The 22186-nt window shown below is 47.8% G+C and overlaps 8 protein-coding genes across 8 annotated transcripts; 5 read left to right on the top strand and 3 right to left on the bottom strand.

Moving 5' to 3' along the window:
• Window positions 1-598: 598 nt before the first annotated feature.
• Window positions 599-5142, bottom strand: FOMMEDRAFT_123289 (RabGAP/TBC). The gene is made up of 11 exons (XM_007266757.1): window positions 4512-5142; window positions 4278-4448; window positions 4147-4217; window positions 3898-4092; window positions 3718-3832; window positions 3459-3641; window positions 3130-3257; window positions 2939-3034; window positions 2176-2799; window positions 2027-2109; window positions 599-1954 (listed from the first exon to the last, which is right to left on the bottom strand). The coding sequence occupies exons 1-9, from the start codon at window positions 5035-5037 to the stop codon at window positions 2671-2673; spliced, it is 1614 nt and encodes a 537-aa protein (XP_007266819.1). The 5' UTR covers window positions 5038-5142; the 3' UTR covers window positions 599-1954; window positions 2027-2109; window positions 2176-2670.
• A 121-nt stretch (window positions 5143-5263) lies between these two features.
• FOMMEDRAFT_28689 (uncharacterized protein) lies at window positions 5264-6904 on the top strand (the record flags this gene model as incomplete). Its single annotated transcript, XM_007266756.1, has 4 exons — window positions 5264-5452; window positions 5595-5732; window positions 5791-6777; window positions 6854-6904. 4 exons carry the CDS (start codon window positions 5264-5266, stop codon window positions 6902-6904), a joined length of 1365 nt encoding a protein of 454 aa, XP_007266818.1.
• Window positions 6905-7051: 147 nt separating this feature from the next.
• Window positions 7052-10676, bottom strand: FOMMEDRAFT_20270 (uncharacterized protein). The gene is made up of 7 exons (XM_007266755.1): window positions 10605-10676; window positions 10334-10536; window positions 10171-10271; window positions 8903-10116; window positions 7526-8850; window positions 7417-7458; window positions 7052-7359 (listed from the first exon to the last, which is right to left on the bottom strand). Exons 1-7 carry the CDS (start codon window positions 10646-10648, stop codon window positions 7256-7258), a joined length of 3033 nt encoding a protein of 1010 aa, XP_007266817.1. The 5' UTR covers window positions 10649-10676; the 3' UTR covers window positions 7052-7255.
• A 3043-nt stretch (window positions 10677-13719) lies between these two features.
• FOMMEDRAFT_20269 (uncharacterized protein) lies at window positions 13720-14323 on the top strand. Its single transcript, XM_007266754.1, has 3 exons — window positions 13720-13864; window positions 13915-14028; window positions 14112-14323. Exons 2-3 carry the CDS (start codon window positions 13925-13927, stop codon window positions 14167-14169), a joined length of 162 nt encoding a protein of 53 aa, XP_007266816.1. The 5' UTR covers window positions 13720-13864; window positions 13915-13924; the 3' UTR covers window positions 14170-14323.
• A 761-nt stretch (window positions 14324-15084) lies between these two features.
• FOMMEDRAFT_134233 (electron transfer flavo protein, alpha subunit) lies at window positions 15085-16276 on the top strand (the record flags this gene model as incomplete). The annotated part of the gene is made up of 3 exons (XM_007266753.1): window positions 15085-15314; window positions 15383-16109; window positions 16181-16276. 3 exons carry the CDS (start codon window positions 15085-15087, stop codon window positions 16274-16276), a joined length of 1053 nt encoding a protein of 350 aa, XP_007266815.1.
• Window positions 16277-16338: 62 nt separating this feature from the next.
• Window positions 16339-18672, bottom strand: FOMMEDRAFT_134232 (TPR-like protein; the record flags this gene model as incomplete). Its single annotated transcript, XM_007266752.1, has 8 exons — window positions 16339-16416; window positions 16480-16607; window positions 16667-17111; window positions 17168-17439; window positions 17501-17721; window positions 17781-18060; window positions 18115-18487; window positions 18541-18672. 8 exons carry the CDS (start codon window positions 18670-18672, stop codon window positions 16339-16341), a joined length of 1929 nt encoding a protein of 642 aa, XP_007266814.1.
• A 547-nt stretch (window positions 18673-19219) lies between these two features.
• Window positions 19220-19670, top strand: FOMMEDRAFT_28685 (uncharacterized protein; the record flags this gene model as incomplete). The annotated part of the gene is made up of 3 exons (XM_007266751.1): window positions 19220-19411; window positions 19446-19482; window positions 19534-19670. 3 exons carry the CDS (start codon window positions 19220-19222, stop codon window positions 19668-19670), a joined length of 366 nt encoding a protein of 121 aa, XP_007266813.1.
• A 1026-nt stretch (window positions 19671-20696) lies between these two features.
• On the top strand, window positions 20697-21544 carry FOMMEDRAFT_85591 (class I glutamine amidotransferase-like protein; the record flags this gene model as incomplete). Its single annotated transcript, XM_007266750.1, has 4 exons — window positions 20697-20964; window positions 21026-21201; window positions 21271-21358; window positions 21408-21544. 4 exons carry the CDS (start codon window positions 20697-20699, stop codon window positions 21542-21544), a joined length of 669 nt encoding a protein of 222 aa, XP_007266812.1.
• Window positions 21545-22186: the final 642 nt, after the last annotated feature.

Genomic DNA, 22186 nt, shown 5'->3' with positions numbered 1-22186 from the left:
CGTAATCAATTACGTAATCAAAGCAGAAATAAACAAAAAACCACGATCGCCGTTTCGCGGTGGTCAAGCACGCTGTTAACAGCCGGACGCGTCCTGCACGCCTTACTACTCTCCACCATCGCAATGAGCTCGAAGAAGAGAGGCGCTGAAATTCAACTCACAAAAGAACAGGGTGACGAGAATGAAATTGAGGTGGGCTTTTTCGTAGTGCTCTTGCAAATCACACTGAGAGTTTGGACTTATTGAAGGAAGTCACTCCCACCCAAGGATTCAGGAAAGCAGATGACTCTGTCATTGCCTCCAGACCGTACGTAAATCGCATAAACAGTGAACTTTTCTGCTGAGCTTGTTGTCTTGCAGAATGAGAGGTCTACCAAAACGCAACAGCACCTTTAGCGTAATGAATGACGCACCGAGCATGGAGAAGAAACCGAACGTGAGCACATTCAACTCATACGTTGAAAGTATTAGACTGATCATGGCTTACACAACTGGAAGTTTGCATTCGGTGCACCAATCTCTTCCAATCCGTTCACGTTCAACGCATCTCTTCCGACATCCGCATCCGCATCATCAACCACACAACCCACACCTGCCAGCTCAGGTTTCAAGTTTTCCGCTCCGGCTGTATCTTCATCCGCATCTGCAGCATCGAAGCAGTTATCCAGTTTATTAGGTTCGGCTCAGCCAAACGGGCTACACGGTTCAGCACCGAGTTCAGGTCCTTCATCAACTGCAAAGGACAATACGGAAACGAAATATTACACTTCGCTTCGAGGCCTCAATCAAACACTCAAAGAAGAAATATCGAAGCGTTTGAATTCTGACCCCTTTGCTGACCTCGAGGAGGTTTTGGATGCGTATAAAACTTACCGAACGAAAATTCAGAATGAATATGACGCTAGCAAACCGCAAAGCTCTTCTCAGACGAATGGGACATCTCCATTTTCCTTTGGGTCAAAGTCAGCGGCGGCTCCTACGCAGCCATTAAGCATGCCAACTCCGCCCAAATCCTTCGCTGGTTTCGGCCCGTCTTCAACCTCTACCCCATCTACATCTTCATCAGTTCCCGCTACTGGTGGCTTCAAACCAAATTTTGGTGCCACATCATCAACCTCAACGCCGCCATCTACCTTTACATTTGGAGCGACGTCAATGGAAACTGAAAAAACAACAGCCGACCCCTCGCCCTTTGCGTCATCGAGTTCAACTACATCCAGTGCAAAACCCTCGCCGTTTGGCGCATCAGCGACAACCAATAAACCCTCGCCGTTCGGTGGCCCTGCTTCCTCCGGTTCTCCTTTCGGTTTCTCGAGCACGAGTACATCAGATAAACCGTTCAGTCTCTTTGGTTCAGGGACCGGTACTTCATCTTCGACAAAGGCAGATACACCCTCGAACACAACGACTGCACCTCCAAACATCTTCGGTGGTACTGGTGGCAGTGGCGCGACTAGCAGCTCCACTTCGGCGTCGTCTTCGGGCGGCTTCAGCTTCGGAGGGGCGAAATCGCCGTCAGCCGGCAACCTCGGGAATCCCGTTGGGTTCTCGTTTGGTAGCAAGGAGGAGAGTGCCAAGGAGCCTGCTGCTGCAGGTACCTCGACTAGCATTTTCTCTACTGTGCCAAAGCCTTTAGGACCATCCGGCTCTTCTGGATTTTCGTTCGGCTCGAGCTCGAGTATAGGTAACTTAGGAGGCAACCAAGATTCGTCCGCAAAGTCATCCGCACCAGGTTCCGTAGTTGATTCGAGGGGTAGTACACCTTTCTCGACTGAAGGCGGCGAGGCTCCCCCGCCGGCAGAAGAAGCTTCCACTCCGAAGCCACTCGGTGAGAATCCGAATGATTTGGAAGGTGAAGGAGAGGAGAACGAGGAGACTGTGCATACCAGCCGAGTGAAGCTTTATAGGTTCGGGAAGAAAGGTGACCAGCCACATTGGGCTGATATTGGTGTTGGTATGTATTTGAGGGCTATCCGGCTGTCTGCAAGTCTGTTTTTTTTTCTGACGAGATTTATATTACTACTAGGGATGCTACGGATTAAAAAACACAAAGAAACTAATGCAATGCGGTTACTATCCAGGAATAGTGCAAATGGGAAAATCATGATGGTTAGCTACTTCTCAGTACCGCTCTATATCTTTTACCTTGGTTATTGACGTACATTCTCATTTCAGAACTTCAGACTATATACTGGGTTCAAGGTCTCTCGTGCAAAGCAGGTACTCAATTTCGTAGGGCATGACGAAGGTGCCAACGTTACGTTCCGAGTCCGAGTAAAGGATGAGGCTGGTGCGATCGAGCTTCAGGAGGCTATTGAGAGGGCTGTATCTTCGCTTTGAGCATCGAGCATTGTCGAGCAGATTTACGCCCCGTTGCATTTCACCTTCCTGTTTTCATTGTTTTCTTCTCTCCGTAGTATCTCGCATCTCTCAGTCAATCAAATCCATATCTCGCGTACATCTCATGTTATTTCCCTGCTCTATTTACTGCTTGCGATACATACATCCTTGTCCAGATCTACCACTGGCTGCAGTTTTTTTCTCTCGATTAGTTTATAGTGTGTAATGAACGTGAATTCCGATAGCAATGAGAACGACAGCATTGACCCGTTATCCGTCATTTTACTCTCCTGAGAACTCCTCGCTAATAATAATAACTGGTGATCCGTGCTACGATCCGAAATGACTTTGTGCATTCTGCCATGTCGAATTTAGCACGAACGCATGACTGAGGAGGAGCTCGATCTCATGGTCGCCCCAGTCTTGTGTAGGTAAGGATTGGAGAAACATGATTATACCCTGTCGAAGTCATCCCACCAAGGAAGGAGATCAGTGAAAAAGAACTTAGGCACACAGAAGGACGGAAGGCAGACACGTGGAGCATATGAGCATGAGAACGTAAAGAAGCTCCTATGCTCCCTCGGCATCTCTTACTCACCTGAAAGTCCATATCCTGCAGTTTCTTACTCCACCGCATCAGAAATGCGGAGCAGACGTAAAGATGGAATTGGGAGAATGCATCAGGACCCTCGGCCTAAAAAAAGTGACAGGAAAAACAAATGTAGAAGTGCGATGTGTTAGGAGATTATGCTCATAGGAATAGGAGGGGGGTAGTTAGAGGGACCGTACCAAGTAGGTATCCCACATCCTTATGGTATTCTGTACGCTAATCTCGCGCATCAGAAGGCAGTTCATCCAGCGGAATGCGAACTGCATGAACTCGACGTTCTCGGATTGGAGATGCGCATATAGGGCAGCTAAACGTGGTATCGTAACATCATCATCATCATCATCATATGTCCATATGACATATGACATATCCAAGCGAGCCAAGAAAGAGAAAATGAAGATGAGCGCTGTTGTCAAACTCAAACAAATGACAATATCGATGAAGGAAGAAGATATGATACGGAAAATGGAAAGAAGAAAGAAAGGGGCTACTTGAACTTAGAACTTACAATCTATGCGCGCGACTAATTCTGCCATACGTCTGACACTTCGCTGAATTCCTGGCTGTGCAAAGATGTAGTTGTCTTGGATACCATCTAGGAGACGTGTGAGACACCAGAAGGAGTCTGCTTCGATGGCGCTTAAGACGCTTGGTGGGAGTTGACCAGGATCGAATTCTTCCGGGTCAGATGCTTTTTTTTGCATTTTTCATCATCATCAGCACGAACGAAAATAATCTGTCTCGTTAGAGAGAGAACAAGGACATACTGATATATGCGGAGAGGAAGACTTGGTAGAATGGAGTGACTAGATCATTGATACCCTGAACGTATCCGCTGGCAGGATGACGGATTGCCCAGACATAGAGAATTCTTTCGATACTCTAAAAATAAATAAGTAGATTCAGCATTTAGCGGGAGAATGTCCATTCCGAAAGGAACTACGGACTCTTTGTGTCACTTCACGCATCCATAATTTAACACCTGGTCGGGTCCGTGGTACGTCAATTTCAATCTGATGCCAGATTTGTTGGTCAAGTCCGTCTTTGCCCCTAGCGAATGTAACGTCGACGAGTGAAGCATATTCCGCTCTTTTTCGGGAAAGAGTGGAAGTACGCATGTCCGCAGGAAGTGGTAAATAGCCCTATAATTTATTCGATAAGGCTGAGGAGTTGCTTAGATTGTAAAAATTACTGACAAGTAGCAATTGCCACGAAACGGGTCGCAAATCGCTTGGTATCCCGTTCCATGCAAGTTTTCTCAGTTCCACTGTACATGATTTGTTGAGTCGCTATGAGTTTACATATTTCTGTCAGCTTTGAGTCTTACCAATGTTGACATCCTCGGCCAGAAGACATTCGATGAACTTATTCCGCCGATTGGTCTTGATGGATGTCTCGCGCATTAGTTGAGAAGTAATGCTCTTTTGCTGACCGTTTCCAGAGGTTTGAGGGCGTTTAGATCGACTCGAATGCCTACGGCGAATATTCGATAAAGGGTCTAATAAAACTCGTTAGATTTTTTTGAACGACCTAATACGTTAAAAAGCATTGTAATGAATACCTTGGACAATCTCCTGCGCATCATCCTTCACGAACTGTAGCCCATTTTTTGATACTCTTACGTCGGCATCTGTTTCTGCAACATCGATATCCTCGATATCAAACTCTTCGCTGGTCCTGCCTAATGTATTATTGCTAAGCACTCCTTCCTTGGTTGGTTGAACCCCATTTTCCGTAGTTCTGTTGACGATCGTCCAACTTTGTTTATTCGAATGCAGGTTATCCGACCTTGGAGAGTATGAGCTTGGACTTGGTGCATTGACGTTTGTGTAAGAGAACGTCAAGCTGCTTGCGGAAGGCGATTTCTTCGGCTTCGGAATCGGTTTGGCTGTCGTCGTAGACTCTAGTGAGATTTTGCCGATAGCAGACTTTCCAGAGGGAGGTTTTGGAACAGACGACTCAGAGTCGGACGCACTGTCCCATGCGTCCTCCTCTGCCCATTCTACTGATGCGTATGACGAAAATCGCGAGGGAGTGCTGATGCCAATATGAGGGCGAGCGGGAGGCGGCCGAGGCATTCCTATCATAACAATATGATACCCAGCATTCAGTGAAAAATATATATATGAGGACGATAGGCACGACAGAGGAATGTAGTAGCAACAAGAGAGCAGAAAGAGAGCAGACTGTGCGAGGCAGTGAGCGGTGAGCAGTGAGCAGAGAGGTGCAGATCTCACCATCAGCCGAGTTTGGCACGCGTTTGTATGCGTGCACCTACTCGATGTACAACGTCCTTGGCCTCCTGCCACCATTATGGCTCGCTCAGTAACGTCAAAGAATATCTTCGTACTGACAAAATACTCTCGCGCAACGATAAAACAGTCTAGCAACACGCAGGCCTCTCAAGGCTCGAAGGCAGACTGCGAGTGGCAGCACCATACCCAGCCTATTCTCCGCGTCCTTCTCGAACTCAGCAAATCTGCACAAGGTGTTCCCGAGTCCGTGAGACTCCGTGTCGTCTGGTCTTCAGATAAAGGCCATGCTCCGCCGATTACCAAAGCTCTGCAGCATGAAAATACAATATTTGTATTCATCTTTGTAACTATGCTGTCTTGTTTCTAACTTGTGCAATACCATCTTCTAGGAGGATGTCGACCTCCTTGTGGTTAGAAAGCACATCCACCCGTTTCCGACACAGGGTCTTCCGTTGAAAGCAGTCTACCGTGACAACACGGTCGGAATTCGCTACCTGCCCCCGCAAGCCAAGTCAAACGCACCCTCTGTAGCCTGATGTTTTGTTCGGATCAATCTGTAAAACTGCTGACTCTCGGTCTTGATAGGAATATCGCCGATTTCAGATGACATTTCAATCCTCCTCCGATTCTGCTACACTCATTGAAGCTATACGAGACGTTTGTCCCTGCAAACTAAGCCCTGTCGGTAATCCTGCTCCTTCCATGCAACCCTCACTGCCTGGTCCAAGTTACCCCGGAACGTTACTGTCAGGTTCTCAGCAAACACAAGCAAGCTTCCCTGCACCATTACAGTCTTCTCAGCTATTCGAAACTTCTTCGGGATGCCGACCTAAACTGGCGATGACACAATGCACAAACGATCGTCCCTCCACATCTTCTCAGATGGGCCACACTTCTGATCGTCCTATGGAACTTTCTCTGTCTCATCTCCACCAATCTCGTCAGAATAACGCCACCGTTCCTTCAATTATTAACCATATTAAACCCATAATACATCAACAGCAAGCCTATCAGCCCATGGCATCATCGCTTTCTCGTCATGCGTCCCTGTCGCACCACCAATCGACAACTGGAACGGAACGCTCTTCGCCTTCTTCACTTTATCCAACACAGGCACTTCGACGGTCCGAAAGTCAACAAGCACTGCTACTCCAACAACATCATGCTGCTCAACGGCCATCCATGGTCACCTGCGACGAACGTCCACATCCAATGAGCATTGGCTCTGGTGTGGACGAAACCCGATTCGACCATAACGTCCCGCATCCCACGTACATGCCGACGCCGCCTGCCTCTTCCCAAAGCAATGCCAATACCAATAGCACCACAAACTATCACACTATCTGTTCTAGTAGCAATATCGGTACTATCTCTAACAGTCCTGCTCGGTCTTCGCGCAAGCCGCCCGCGGAAAGTGCCGTTACTGATGCCTTGTCCCCTCCTGTGGCTGCAAGTGAAACGACTGGCTTACTGCACTCACTTTACGATGCGACCCAGCTTGACTTGCTCTCCCGTGATGAACTGGAACGACTTGTGGCTCACGTAGTGCGAGAAGATGGGTTTGCTGAACTAGTAAGTTCAACCAGCTGCTAAATTTGGTTTTATTTTGCAAATTACTGAAGAATGGTGTGTTGTATGCTATTCTTAGCTTGAAAAACTTGATAATCTTTGGCAATTGAAGGCCATAGTCAATATGTAAATTACTAGATATCGCTCAAAGATGCTCATCATTACTGTATTCAAGGCTTCGCACTTAACACTAATAGCAAACTCTTATCTACACTTTCGTCACGCGTAAGTTAAGCAAAGCGCCCGTAGCATATTTGTAGTGTAAGATAGTAAGAATGGTTTATTATCTCCACAGAATCACATATGATGAATCTGTACTTCGCGGATTTACATATACATCTCTACAAACAGAATGTCCGATCATTTCCGCCCTGCGTATCTTAGAGTAACAGGACCACCGAATATAAACATCTATGGACAAGTGAAAGAAGGGGAACAGAAATAGAACATAGAGTATAGAGCATAGATAGGGAGGATCTCATCAAGCCGCTACCTTAAGACGGCTAGCAATATCTTCCCATGGAATGTACTGCTGCGCCATCGAGATAGCTGAACGTGACGCGTACAAGGCCCAGCCGATTGCCACTGTAAGAGGGAAAGTCAGAACAAGTAGTTATTTTTGGACGAACAGTGTCGACTTACATAATAAAATAGGAATCCAGAATACAAACAACATTCGGTCTTCTGTCGGAGTAAAAAAAGTAAGCATTAAATTAACTCGGATGTAAAATAGGAAGTGAAGAGGACTTGCCTTTCTTTACAGTTTTCGTGAGTGCCTTATTCTTTGGCCGATACGTGTATGATTGAATCTCTTGCTCGGAGACTTGTACCGGTCTCTGCTTATACCGGAAGCGTCGAAGGATTGAGCGTGATGCTGTCGGCGCTGGTGCAACGGGTGGCTCAGGAACAACTTCGTCTGCATCAAGATTTGCTTCCTTAGACGAAAGAGGTTTTTCGAGTCCTTCCGCACCCATCTCGCCCATCTGGGCCATCCACTCCTCCCACGTCGGAGGAGACGAAGGCGCGTCATCTTCTTCCGCAAGCTTCTTCTCATCATTCCCTCTGTCATGTCTCCCATTGCGGAATGGTGGCCAAGCTTGCATCGGAACGAAGACCGGGAAGACCCATGCCGGCATTCCCGGAAGTTGTGGTATCGGTGCCCTCAGAGGTGGAGGATGGAACTGCGCCCAAGCCCGTTGCAGGTACGCTGCGAATGATGCTGCCTGCTTCTCGTCAATAGTCGCGTCCTTGCCCACCGTATCGGACATGGGTAGGGCTTCGGGGGAAACAACGGTAGCATTATCATCGTCTTCGGCCGCCGCATGTGCATCAAAAGGTTCTTCCACGTCAGAAACATCCGACGCAACAACAGATGCGGGTTTGCTTGAGCGACGCGAACGGGGAAGGCGAACTCGTCGTCTTGATTGCATCCGGGACCGAGACCGGCTTTCGCTACCGGAGTCCTCCTCAACATCACCAAAGTTTGACTCGTCGTCACTAATTTCGCTTGGAGTCTCATAATATTCCCGCGGAGCTCCGAAGAAATCGTCGGGTGCAAGTTCAAGCGCTGTATAGCCCATATTAGTGCAGATGGTAGTATCAGCGCCGGCATTGATGATTTGACGTGCACAACATTGCGAGCCACGAAGAATAGCAAAGTGCAGTGCTGTGTACCCATTTATGTCCTGAGTGTCGAGTAAAATGTCCCGTTGAATAAGGAATTCGACCAGTGAAGAGAAATTCAATGATGCTGCCAGGTGCAGAAGCGTCTGTCCGGTCTTTGTCTGGTGGGAAACAACGGAAGATAGTGAGAGGGGTTCTCCTGAGCTGCCACGCATATCCAAGGATGTTAGAGAGTCCATTACAATCTTTTCGAACTCGGCGTCATCGCCGCGAGCCAAAAAGAGACGGCGAGAGTCAGGCAGCGCACCATTGGCGAGATGCATCATTTGGTTAGTCGTTCCATTGCCGTTATGCGGGTCCTGTGAGGAGCCAACGATACGCATAGCAATGTCTTTCGCATCCTCGATTTTGCCAGTCATCTTGAGACCGACTACCTGCAGAGCGAGTTCCATACTAGAATACTTATTAGCGAATTTCTTAACAATGAAAATAGCTCGCTACTCACAGCGTTCTATCTGTATCGTCAACGTAAGTAAACAAAGCCGGTGGACCGTTTGTGTCCATCTTAAGGCCTTCCAGTGTGACTGGAACTACACCCGCAGTTGCTCGAGGTGGAAGGACGCAAACAAGAGTGTTCTCACTCCATCGCGTGGTCGAGCTCGCAACTACATCTCCGAAGACGCAGTTATGCAGCACAGACGGATGGAAATTTGAGCCAAGGACAGTCACTTCGATACCACCGAACGTCGGACCAGACGAGGGGATCAAACGATGGATCTTTGGCGCCGGTAAAGATGGAGGGATTTGATCGGGAGACGGATGTAGCATGGTATAGTTGAATGGTGAGAGTTCAGCGGCGGCCGACGAAACGTCCTGCGACGGCGGAGATGAAGGCGCAGTCTCTGGTGGAGAAAGGGGGAAGAAACTGTAAGGTTGACAGAGCACCTCATGCATGATACTGTCCGCGCTCTCTGAGTAGCTTGTCTGCGGAGACAGGGGAGTATGCATCGAATTCGACGGAGAAGGAAGAGCTGTAGTACTATCTCGCCTCTGGTGGTACGATGTTGGAGGTATGGCATCCGTCAATCCGGATGGCGCAAACGGACTGAAGGGTGTGATCATTTGCCCATCGCGGTCCATTACGGCGAAGTTGGGAACAGTGGTGTTGACAGTGGGCTGACTATTGTCTCCAGTTGGACCACCTCGACGAGTACGATTTGCAGATTCTCGGTCGTTGTCGTACGGTTTTGCGCGCCTTTTTGATGGCGCCGCACCGTCTTTTGTAGCCGACTGACGCCGCTTGGAGGGAGCGCTACCGGTCGCCGCAGCGGGCTCGCACGGGGTCGGAACAAAGGAGGGCCGAGAGTTCCAGTCAGAGTCTGCAGAATAAGATGGCATATGTTGGTGCTTGGAGGCACTCTTGTCAATGGATTTGTGATCGTCGGTGATCATGATCGGGGGACTCATGCCTGACCCGACAATACGGCCACTTGAGTCCCTCATCGTGAAGTGAACATTGAATCCCACTTTCTCGCGATGATGTCGGCAATAGCAAGTGATCCGAAGCGGGAGAACTACAGAACCGCCTGAAAAGTCCAGAGTATCGGGGCAATTAAATTGAACAATCTTTGACGAGGAACCATTATCTCCTTCGTTCGAATCGGAATCAGATCTTGCGGGTCTGACACGCGCCGCTATCTTTCGAGCCACTCGTTTCGCCTGAAATCGAATAAGACAAATTTCAACTACATTATGCTATTAAAAGCGGCATACCTCGCGGCCCTGGCACGTTGAGCAACTGAGAACATGCTTGGAGGGATTAGAAGCACAAGTAACTTCCGTGTCCATGAATAATGTGTCTGAGGGTGCCGCATCTAATACAATTAGTTAATCGCCGTTCATTCCAAAATATTGGAAGGCGGGAAGCATAACTTACCAATTTTTCCTTCCTTACGCGAACGTTTACGGGTTGCGGTCCCCTTCGGTAACTTCAGCCATTTCCAACTGCCTACTCTGTCGTAACTCTGAGGATCCCCAGAGGGCCCACTAGGCAGAGCGAGATCGAGAGCAACTCTGACCTGAGTCTCGACGCGGGACTTGGTCCCAGTAGGAGGGACGTTCGGCGTCAGAATAAGTAAGCTACAATAGAGAACATTAAGGTCAGTCAACAAAGAATGGTGAGTCGTCAAGGCACAAAGGGAACGAACTTATAGCAAGAGTCCTTTGTCGGGAAGATAATTCTGTGATGCATTGTGTTGTCTACCTTACGAGGTTGAACTGGGGGAGGGGGAACAACTCTCGTAGGAATAGCCGTCGTAGAAATAGTTTGCGGGATCAAATCGGGGACAGGCGCACTCTCAGATGAAGAATTGTCGGAAGAGAAGTTGGAAAATGCGCTCGAGTTAAAGGCTGTTTTAAGCTCTGACTGCGGCTGGGACGGATGAAACACGGAAGGATTGACGGTGATTGGAGATTCCGGTAAGATAGGACTAGAACAAAAACGTGTTTGAGTATGTTCTTGTCTATGTAAACAAAACAAAATCTCAGGAAAGACATACTTGTGAGTCTGGGCTGTGAGTAATTCTTCAAGAATGCGGAGGCTTTCTTCCTCCAATTTTGGCATGTCCTGCTGTTCCTCGGTGTTCCAAAGCGAGGCTTCGGTCTCTGCCTCAGGCTCGGGTGAGAGATGGCACCAGGCTGAGAAGTCGACAGTATCTGAGTTCCCTTGCTCGTCCGACAACGATTCAGACGTCGCCGGCGACGGAGAGCGCGTGCCACTGTCGTCGTTTGCAGACATTGGCGAGAAAAAGCGCGAGTTTACGGTGTGCAGCTGTTAGTCTCCGGGTGGAGATAATAATATACGACTGTGAGCTCACCAGACAGACGTGGAGATAGCACAGAGCACGTGCCCAACCTTATGTAACAGTCGCGTTGGTAGGAAGTAGCGAAACACAACTTGACCTCTGTTCTAAGAGCTATCAGCTAGTACAGGACTTCTAGTAGCATTGGCGCTAGACTTGGCTCGACGCTTTATATGTTGGTAGAGCATTGCCACTATCGTCGGTTATTCTTTTGAACACAGTCTCGAATATGACTGCGCGATTGCGCGGTTGCCCTTTTGCTCCAAACCTGGAATTTCCAATTTTTTATGAAATCTCGAGTATTATCTACGGGTCGAATTTGGGAAGGGTAATCAGCATAGCTTTTTCCAGGCTATCTCGAATTATTATGGAGGATCTTCAGACCTCTGATGCTATCGACGTTTACAAAGCGGACCGAAGTAAGGCGCCCTCCACAGTCGCAAAATAGCTAGCAAAGCTTCAGTATACAATTAAAATGCTTACATGAATCGAGATTTAGTCCCTGCATATCTTATGGATGTTTTGTCTTAGGTGGATAAAGCAGTTCTGCCGTAGCCTCCGGCTGAAGCCAGTTCAACATACATACATAGCTTCGTGCTCCATAAATGATACCGCCCACAACGTGCTTCGCGACTGCCCTGGGCCACGTTTGCTTAAGACCGCTATCGTCGGGCGTAAGCTTCGCTCATGGCGGTTATCGGCCTTGCCATACGTATGCGCGCAATCTGTCACAATGACCCGTGTAACCGCCGGTACGCTGGGTGTCGTGCTTTCCACTATATGCGTTTCGTTCGTTCGCTCATATCCCATCATTATCTTTGTCATATAGGCGCTATGATGACTTCAAAAGGGGCGTGTCAAATCCGGAATCCATCGTGCGTTGAATATGAACGGCACTGCAGCTGATGGATTCTCACGCCAGATACAATTGCTTTATGTCTGTTCATTGGTTTCGTAACTTCCATTGGCCGATCTCCTGCCGTAAGGGGTCAGGTTAATAGCAGTACTGCATTGAGTAACTTATGAGGCTGAACTCTCGTAGGCGCTAAAATGCTTTGCATGAATACGAACTGCGGGACGGCAAGTTTTAACGACGGTCGGCTATACACAGCAATGTCATAAAGCTATGGTCTTGGTATGACCCTGTCCCTTTGCATCTATTTTTTCCCTTCGCCTTCACGAGACTGAACAATTCCTGATATGCACACGTTTGAGACTCTTTCACACTCCGACGCGCTCGCCAATTCAATAACATGTTCATTGACTGATCTTGTCAGATAGGACATCAAAGAGGGTGATAAATTTAGGTGCGGATTTCCGATATTCCGGGCTCCAGTCTGGTCGGAGAACGTAGTTCTTTAATGAAGGCTCGCTTCGTATATGCAACTCAATGTATGTTATATACAAAGTAGTCTATGTCGACGAACATTGAGAATCCAGGAGAACGGGTGTTGCGAGCGCTGACACGTTTCTTTATCCCCCTTTTCATTTTTTCCCCGTTTGCATTCAATAAAAGCTTCCGTTTGTTTGCGATATAAGCGAGTTCGACATGAACCCTCTTTTAGCTGTGCAGTATTGATGGTATGCTTATCACGCGGCAGTATCACGATCAATCCTGTGGCCGTTCCCCTGAGCGGGTTGACTGTGCCCAGAAGAAGATTTTTCACGCCAAGCTAAGCCATGTCAGTGGAGACAAGTCGAGTGAAATAATCACAGTGATCGGATGAGCTAGAAACCTGTCGTCTGCGAGTACTGTGAAAGCCGACTCGGGACAACGCCGAAATTGTCGATATTGCGTTCAGGCCGGCTTCTACTCTTCATCCAGTTTTCCAATTTCCGACAACGCGAGAGTATTGGACGCCACTTGAGATCTCTCTCTAACTGAACTGTTGGCCGAGCTCAGAATATTGAAATTCCATAGCCATTTAAATATAATACTCAGTTTTTATCGCCTGAAGGAGCGTGGAACACTAACCATATTTAAACCACAATCCCAATTCGCAAAAATGTTAAGTGCGAAGGAAAATATGACCAAACCAGTTAAATGACATCGCCGTGGTGTCGCTCGATAACCGATAAAGATCCGTCTATGTTGTAAAGAGAAACGCAAACGCCAATGAGTTCTAGACCATCAAATCGCGACGCATCCCTGAGCGAGGAACAATTATCGCGAGCGTTCAATACAGCAGTGATAGTGTCCACAGTCGTCTCGTACCTACCGACGTCAGACTCCGCTTAAACATTGAGTAGACAAATTCTCATGTGGAGCTTTGAGCCCGTTAGTCCAAAAACAGGTATTGAAATTCTGTGCACTTCATATCAGCAAGGTCTTATACATAGGACTTTAAAAAAATGTAGGACCTTACCCTGACATCCCGACAAGTTTCAAGACGGCGCTGGACATCTTCAGCTTAGGCAAAAAAATGATCTTGATTCGCACCCTTCTACGAACCTATGGGTTGTTATGCTATGGAGACGGAGTTGATTCCGTGAATATGTATAGCAGTCGTCACCATCCACGAACTTGAAACGAAATGGAGGACGAAAGTGTTCACGAGCAGGGATAAAGTGGGTTTAGACACGCACCGGAGATAGCATCATGTGCACTTGAACATAAAGTCAATATCATTTAGAATCTGGGTCAAACTAAACCCACCAAAATCGAGATGTATGTCCTTCTATATGTTTTGCTGGGTGCAGGAAGCTGCGCTTTCTCTATTCGCGTGTGCGTGGCGCTCGGCAGGCCCACGGATCTCTGCATACCTCCGCTCTATCAGTTATCAGTTATTGACAACCATGAGGGTTGAGTCAGTATTGGGATGAGGATACTCATGAAGACACGATAACACGTACAACGAGCAGCGCTGGACAAGCACAAAGTTTCTTTCCATCAGAAGTCATTGCAAAATAACACGGAATCGGGTCAGCTTCCGTGTCGCGCTCGACGCAACACCGCAGACCTCCTCCAATTCATGTAAAGGACCGCCAGCCAATCGTTCGTTCACTATCTTCCTTCAATCGGAATAGATCGACAAGACATGAACGAGATGCCCCCCTCTCTTCCCAAGTACCCACACTTCCCTCTTTTTCTGTGCTAAGATTTTCTTACTTTTGAACATCCCTACCACTGTTTCGCTGCTAGAGTTGGCCGTGTGGGTCAAATATATTTTGCAGGGACATCCAGAAGGTATCCAGAGTCAATGTCGTTACGGACTTTCAAAAACAATGCCGTTGTTCCCTCTTCTTGCCCGTTAACGGCGGAACAGTGATAAGACCGTCGGTCTGGTTAAGGGGACCATAGCTACAGGATCAGCAAGAAGTAGGGCCAGGAGTGATTGATATGAGCTCTGGCTATGCCCTTCTGTCGCTGGGAACTAGAGAACTAGCCGGCAGACGAGCTTTGAAACGGAAACCGCGATTATCAAGCCCCTGGTTGATGTAACTCGACCTATACGTCAGAGTTGTGCAATTAATTCGAACGGCCGATGAGAAATATCCATGCGTTTTCCCGAATCCGTGGTATTGTGCTAATTACAAAAATGGCCGTAAAAATAGTTGTCTCATCGATAAGACTCAGAAAAGCCGAGTGGGAAGTCACGTCTCCAGTTAATCGCAACAAAGAGACACGGCTTTGTTTACCCGCAGTTGGGATGCACTTCCATGTCTAGGACAAAGGAAACTAAGGCAGTTGACGTGTAGTGTAGTCACTGTAATGTGAGTTGAACACGGTTCCAAGTGTGTGTGTCAGAGACAGTCAAGCACGTGAAAAGCAGTGGTAATCTTAGGCGCGTCAGGACTTGGTGAATTCACTCGACTTCGCGCCTCCATGTTCCGCTCTCGGGTGTTCCTCAAACCTGCTCGGACGCTGGTATTTTCTCGCACATACGCCACTGCCAATTCTCCTCATGCTCTAGTCTTCATTGAACATCACGGCGGTGTCATTGAGTCGGGATCGCTTTCGGCCCTATCTGCCGCAAGCCAGCTGGGTGGGAATGTCACTGGGCTGATCATCGGGGCGCCCAACGAAGTCAAACAAGCTGCCGAAAAGGCCAGGAAGTAAGACCTTAAGCAATGTATTTCAGTATCCTATAACTGAGAGTCTCGCAAATAATCTTATCTAACAGGCTCAAGGGACTTACAAAACTATTGCACTCAAGCTCCGAACAATACGTTCCCGCACTTCCAGAAACCGTCTCACCTCTTTTGAAGCAGATACTTGGAAAGGATTCGCCATTTACGCATGTCGTCTCTTCGCATTCTTCATTAGCACGGTCAATTCTTCCTCGCGTCGCTGGCGCACTAGATGCCACCGCTGTCTCTGACGTCACTTCTGTCGAACACAACTCGAGTGACGGTACCACTACTTTCACGCGGCCCATCTACGCTGGTAATGCAATTGCCACCGTAAAAACTCCTGCAGCACCACTTCCGACGTTCTTCACCGTTCGTTCAACTGCATTCGACGCTGTACCTGCTGCAGAGGTGGAGGTTGAATCCGAAGAAGTCGCACCAGTCAGCGTCTCTAACCCCGGAGTTGAACATATCCGTACAGAGCTTACAAAAAGTGATAGACCGGAACTCGGCGCGGCAAGTCGTGTAGTATCCGGTGGACGTGCGTTGAAGAATGCAGAAACCTTTAAGGCGACCCTTGAGCCGCTTGCGGACGTGCTGGGCGCGGCGATTGGTGCTTCCCGTGCAGCAGTGGACGCGGGCTACGCGGACAACTCGCTTCAGGTAGGTCAAACCGGAAAGGTTGTAGCACCGGAATTGTACATGGCCATCGGTATCTCTGGTGCAATTCAACATCTCGCTGGGATGAAAGACTCAAAGATGATTGTTGCGATCAATAAGGCGGGTTGCCTTTTTCAAGGATCATTGTGGGATTAAGCCACTTATGCGTATTGGTTTTTGTTTTCTTTTAGGACGAGGATGCGCCTATCTTCCAGGTAGCCGACGTAGGCCTTGTTGCAGACTTGTATGACGCAGTCCCGGAACTTGTAGAGAAACTCAAAGAATAATTACAACAATTCATTCATATCTCCTTATTTCTAATACTTCTGGCCCGAGGTTCTACAGTAATTCAAAACTCAAATCCTTCGGCGCGAAAGGCTGATACATCACCCCCCGAATGGGCCCTACTAGCAAGATCTTCACGACCCTACACACATATCCCAACTTAGCTGTATTCATAGATGGAATTTTTCGAGTACGGCAGACTTACCATTGAGAGAAGTGCACGACGAAGAGTGAACCATAACTGCTCACTCTTATCACCCGACGGCGACTCTTGCATAGAAAGTGCGCTCAAGAAGTGTTCTGCAGCTTCCTTGTCAGCACCGATGTTCAGACCTGCAGGGATGTGAATACAATTAATATTTGAGAGGTGTCCCCGAATATAAGATACGTACAAGCGACTCCAACGTTGTAGATTGCGCGTGTATATGTCGGTCGGAGTTGCAAGGCCTCCCTGTACGCGCCCAACGCTTCTTCTGGCTTGTTTCCGTTACTCAAGGCCGAGCCGTACCGGTTCCATAACAAATAATCGCGCGGGTTTATGGCAAGTGCTGCGGCAAAACAGTCCTTGGCGCGCTCAAAGTCTCCGTTTGTGTAGAACAGCACCCCAAGGCCTACTTGGACATCTGCGTCCACTACGCCTGCTGAGTGTTGTGCGCGTGCGACGGCCAGGAATGCGTCTGTTACGCGTTCGCGTGAGGCCCAGTGTGATTGCCGGAGCCATTCGGCAGCATCCTCTGCTGAAGGAGAATGTTCCGGGTAGCGAGCAGTGAGCCAGCGAAGGAGCATAGCATGCGAGCCACGTTCGTACCCTTCGTTCGTAAATGCTGTGGCAAGGGACTAGCGAAAGCGCGTCAACAGGGAAAGCACAGACAGATCAGAACAGGGAAACATACCAATAAGCCGACACCCCTTTCTCCAGCCTCCGCTGCTCGTCTCGAGCCTTCCACGAGGGCCCGCATCCCTGCTTCTTCCCTCTCATCCATACATCTCGTTTCACCAAGCAAAATCCAAGCTTCATACCCTCCTTCCCCGAGCTCTCCTTTCTGAATAGCTGCTTCCAGAAGCAATGCAGCTTCCGTTAGAGAGCCGTTTTCCGCCAATAGACGTTTGGCTTGTGAGAGACATGAAGTTGCATCGAGGTTTGTGAGGTTCCAATTCTCTCCTTCTGGGAATTGAACAACATTTCGTCAAAGATACATCATACCCTCTGACTAAGATAAACTCACCAAAAACATATGGCCCTAACACGGGAACTCCTTCGTCATCGAACTTCATAGCACCTGCCATACTGTCACCATCATACTGACCCACTCCATTCTCCCAGGCTTCTCGCAGCGTTGCTCCATAATCAAAGTCTGTGTCTTCCCTTTGAGATTGTAAAAAAGACTGAAGTTCAGCTTCCCATGTTGCGGCATCTCCATTCGAGTTTTGCATCGTTTCCTGGAAGCTAGAAGAACCGAAAGAGGTAAGTCGATTACCAAATGTAAAATGCGCATGTGAAAGTACCGATTCATAATATCCTCAACTTCGGCTGGCTTGTCATTCCTTGTCGATGCTCTTTCCTGATTGGTTGAATCTTCATGTACTTCCTCAATCTTAGCTTGAGGTGGTGCCTCAATTGAAAATTGAGCGAAGGCAGCTTCAAAGGCGTCATCCCGAGCCTTGCCTTTTCCCTTCCCTTGCTCTTGGACGGGAGAGAATGATTGAGGAAAACTTGAATTGTACATTCCAGTACCATATCCCATGGGCCGGTAAAATGATGAAGAGGTGTATGCATTCTGTGCAGCTATGAATATTGCGTGAGATATTTAGAGTCAGCTAGGAATCTAACGTAACACACTGTCTATTGTCGCACTAGCTTGTGGCAGGGACGCTTGGGAGAGAGACATGGGATGTCCACTGGCGGAACTACTAAATTCAGATGACCAGACAGATGAGGAGGCACCTTGAAGAGATTGAGAAGCATGGGAGAAATTGTGAATCTCTGCCTGCTTCCATAAATCTTGCATGTTTGCACTTGGTTGTGTCTGATCCTGAGCTTGTGGAATGGGTCCTCTAGTCATCTGCATCCTATGCGCAAATTCAAGGGCACGGGCGTGGCTGGGCTGCATGCCAGAGTGTAACTCTGGCTCAGCGGCGTCGAAGAAGTGGCGTGCCATGGACATGTCACCCTCGGAAACATTGTTAGATGCAGTTGAAGGCAAGTGTTGGAGCTATGTACACACTATAAGTCCAATATTTTTAACTGGATAAGTAATGAACATACTCTAGAGGATGATGGTCCAGCAATACGATCGCGCTGAACGCTGCGGTCGCCGTCTGTGTGCTTGAGAACCTGAGCAAGCGGATTGTTCGGGAGTGCGCATTCGCTTCCGGAAATTAGGCCTTGAAGAGACATTGTTATGAGGTGCAATAGGGCAGTTCTTGTAAAACGGCTGTAATAGAAGTGCTTGACTCGAAGTGGTCGAGAGTAACAAGCAAGACTTGAGTTTGGCCAGGCCAGGAACTGTACTCAGCGTCGGACAGCCGTCGGTGTTAGAAGCCGGGAAAATCACATGATTGGTAATTATTTAATCTGGTCTAGCGATCTGCGTTCCATCTCGCTCAATTAAGTCCGTGATCGTCTACTACCATGACTGAGATATTTAACTGTCGCTGTATGCCTTTTCAACCAAGTCTGTGCACTGGACTATCAAGGACCTGTCGAATTGTTTGGTTTTCTCAGTCCTGATAATGCACTGCGGTCTTATATTACTTCTCCTCGGTCCTTGCGCTTGATATTCCTGTCACACAACCTTGATCCTATTATCCCGGATCCGGACCTGCTATCCTCCCGCAGGCGACTTACAATGACGCTCTAGCATCGAAGATTCAGTATGACATCCTATTGGTTCCAGGAGGTGCGGTTTACCTCGAAGTCGAAGTTGCTTGTTTAATCGTGACAAATGATCGTAAACCTAGGGGTGGATGCACGCCCGGACAGAGTCCATGTTGATCTCTTGAACTTTCTGAAGCAGGAAATTCCCGTAGCTCGCTATGTTCTGAGTGTTTGTACTGGCTCTTGGATCCTTGCTGGCACGGGTGTTCTTGATGGAAAGCAGGCAACGACAAACAAATTCTCGTTCAAATCTGTTAAAGTTTGTCGAAGCCTAGCTTGACAATTAATCTCAGACATCTCACTTACGGACAAGCTCTGGTGTAACTGCAGGTAAATCATCTTAGGCAATCTGGACCGATCACATTAATTAACACGATAAAGGTGCGGACATGGCCAATGCCTTCCTTGTTCATCTAGTTGGAGAGGACGTCGCAAAAACGATTCGCGGCGTTGTTGAGCTGTCTGCTAGGGCCGAAGATGAAGACGAATTTGCATCTGTTTACGGCTTGCTAGACTAAGACCGCCGAAAACATGTTATAAGCAGTACCTGTATAAATAAGTATGTAAGCACGCAATTTTTAAACGGGCTCTAGTAGAGCTCTGAGGACTTTTCTGTCACTTTTCTTAACAGTTCAAAAGAACAACAGACAACAATGTTGAATAAAGCATTTTCAATGGACGGGTAATAAAATACGCATTACTGAGGCACACAGCCAATCTCTAGACAATCCGTCTGCCTGGAAGATCAGCTTATAATATTCTGGTGGTCTTTCTCAAGGAATATGCATGATACTTGCACAGAGAAGACTATGGTGACAGTACAGGCACTCTGGATGGAAAGCGAGCTACAACAAAAAAGTTCTTACTCAGGCCTTGTAAGGTTTGTCATTGCCAATTCGTAAAAATTACGCTTAGGCCTATAGGATCTTAATGCATTTACGGTTTTTCAACTATAGGTCGCCACAAGCGATCAAGTTGAATGGGAAGCAAAAGCACGGTGCGCGCATCCGAAGTGTAGCTGTGGCTCAGCGGCGTCGAAGAAGTAACACGCCATGGACATGTCACACTCGGGGACATTATTGGATACAGTTGAAGGCAAATGTTGAAGCTATGTGCACACTGTAAGCACAGAAAATCTGGTCATACAACCACTGGACATACTGCTGAGGACAGCGGATCAGCAATACGGCCGCGCCGAACGCTTCTGTCGCTGACTGTGTGCTTGAGAACCTTTGTTCGGAAGTGCACAGTCGTTTCCCAAAATTAGGCCTTGAAGTGACATGGTTATGAGTAGAAAGAAGTATTCCACATTTAATCGCTGTAATAAAAGAACTCGACTCGAAATGATCGAGAATTATGAGCAAGCAAGACTCGAGTTCGACCAGACTGCGCTCGCCGCTCGTAGTGTCAGATAGACTAATAGCCCTCGGTACCGATATTAGAAGCCGATTTGGTCACGTGATCAATAATTACTCGATCTGGTCTTGCGATCTGCTTGCGATCTCGCTTGATCAAGTCCGTGACCATCTACTCAAATAACTGTCATGACTGAAGTACTGACTATTGCTGTATGCCTTTTCAACCAAGTCACTGCACTCGACTATCAAGGACCTGTCGAATTGTTTGGTTTCCTCAGTCCTGATAGTACCCTGCGGTCTGAAATCAATTCTCCTCGGTCCTTACGCTTGATATTTCTATCGCACAACCTTGATCCTGTTATCCCCGGAGCTGGACCTGCTATCCTCCCGCAAGCGACTTACAATGACGCTCTAGCTTCGAAGATTCAGTATGACATCCTATTGGTTCCAGGAGGTGCGGTCTGACCTGATGTCAAGCCTGCGTGTTTAATCATGACAAATGATCATAAACTTAGGGGCGGGCGCACACCCGGAGAGGGTCCACGTTGACCTCCTGAATTTCCTGAAGCACCAAATTCCTGGAGCTCGCTATGTCCTGAGTGTCTGTACTGGCTCTTGGATCCTTGCAGGCACAGGTGTTCTTGATGGAAAACGGGCAACGACAAACAAGTTCTCGTTCAAATCTGTTAAAGTTTGTCGAAGCCTAGCTTGCTAATTAATCTTAGACATCCTATTTACTAAACTCCTTCCTTCATTATAGGAAGCTACAAGTGACAAAATTGAATGGGTGGCAAAGGCTCGGTGGGTTATTGATGGGAAGGTATGGACAAGCTCTGGTGTAACTGCAGGTAAATCATCTTAGGATCTGGACTGATCACATTAATTAACACGATGAAGGTGCGGACATGGCCAATGCCTTCCTTGTCCATCTAGTTGGAGAGGACGTCGCGAAGACGATTCGCGGCATTGTCGAGCTGTCTGCTAGGGCCGAAGATGAAGACGAGTTTGCAGGCGTCCATGGCTTACTAGACTAGGGTTCCTAAGTACATGATATAAGCAATACTAGTATAAGTAAGCATAGGTAAGCACATCACTTTTAGCCGGGCGCCAATAAAGCTCTGAGGACTGTCCTGATGCATTTCTGTACAGCATAAAGGTCAATAAACAATGTCGTTGAATGAGGCATTTCAATATGCGGGGTAAAATATGCATGACTTAGACTCATGGACAATCTCTGGACAGCCCTTCTGCCTGGACGTTAAACTTGGAATACTTAGGTGCTCTTTTTCAAGACATGTGCTTGATACGCGCACGGAGAAACTGCGATGACTATCATCTCCTTTCTCACATGTTGCTGAAAGTTGTACAATGTCCTGCAGCTTGGTAGAACATTGGTAAGATATTCATCTGAAGGCAAGTGATCCCAATGTGTCAGGTAAATAATTTGACAAGAGGACCAAGTAATTCTGGATTGCGTGATAGGGAAGGCATTTTGTGCTGACATATTATTAGACTGCTCGTGTCTAGGCCTATTTGCTTTGTTGAAAGTGTGCACTGACTGGGCACACCTGCGCTTTAGTGAATGATTGAAAGTGTGCTTTCCCCTCTTGAAATTAGGCAACGAAGAGATCTGGTCGTGAAGCACTACGGAGTATTTCTCTGAACAGCCAAGTACA

The sequence above is a fragment of the Fomitiporia mediterranea genome (assembly GCF_000271605.1).
Source record: "Fomitiporia mediterranea MF3/22 unplaced genomic scaffold FOMMEscaffold_6, whole genome shotgun sequence".
NCBI classification, from domain to species: domain Eukaryota; kingdom Fungi; phylum Basidiomycota; class Agaricomycetes; order Hymenochaetales; family Hymenochaetaceae; genus Fomitiporia; species Fomitiporia mediterranea.
This window is presented reverse-complemented; position numbering and strand designations above follow the sequence as displayed.

Coding starts and splice junctions, on each gene's coding strand:
- FOMMEDRAFT_20269 (XM_007266754.1), top strand. CDS start 13,925: ATGTATGTCCTTCTATATGTTTTGCTGGGTGCAGGAAGCTGCGCTTTC. Junction 14,029..14,111: donor GATCTCTGCATACCTCCGCT/CTATCAGTTATC, acceptor GATAACACGTAC/AACGAGCAGCGCTGGACAAG.
- FOMMEDRAFT_20270 (XM_007266755.1), bottom strand. CDS start 10,648: ATGCATCACAGAATTATCTTCCCGACAAAGGACTCTTGCTATAA. Junction 8,851..8,902: donor GACGATACAGATAGAACGCT/GTGAGTAGCGAG, acceptor TAAGTATTCTAG/TATGGAACTCGCTCTGCAGG. Junction 7,360..7,416: donor CTGGATTCCTATTTTATTAT/GTAAGTCGACAC, acceptor TCCCTCTTACAG/TGGCAATCGGCTGGGCCTTG.
- FOMMEDRAFT_123289 (XM_007266757.1), bottom strand. CDS start 5,037: ATGATAGGAATGCCTCGGCCGCCTCCCGCTCGCCCTCATATTGGCATC. Junction 4,218..4,277: donor GGCCGAGGATGTCAACATTG/GTAAGACTCAAA, acceptor AATCATGTACAG/TGGAACTGAGAAAACTTGCA. Junction 2,800..2,938: donor TGCAGGATATGGACTTTCAG/GTGAGTAAGAGA, acceptor TGACTTCGACAG/GGTATAATCATGTTTCTCCA.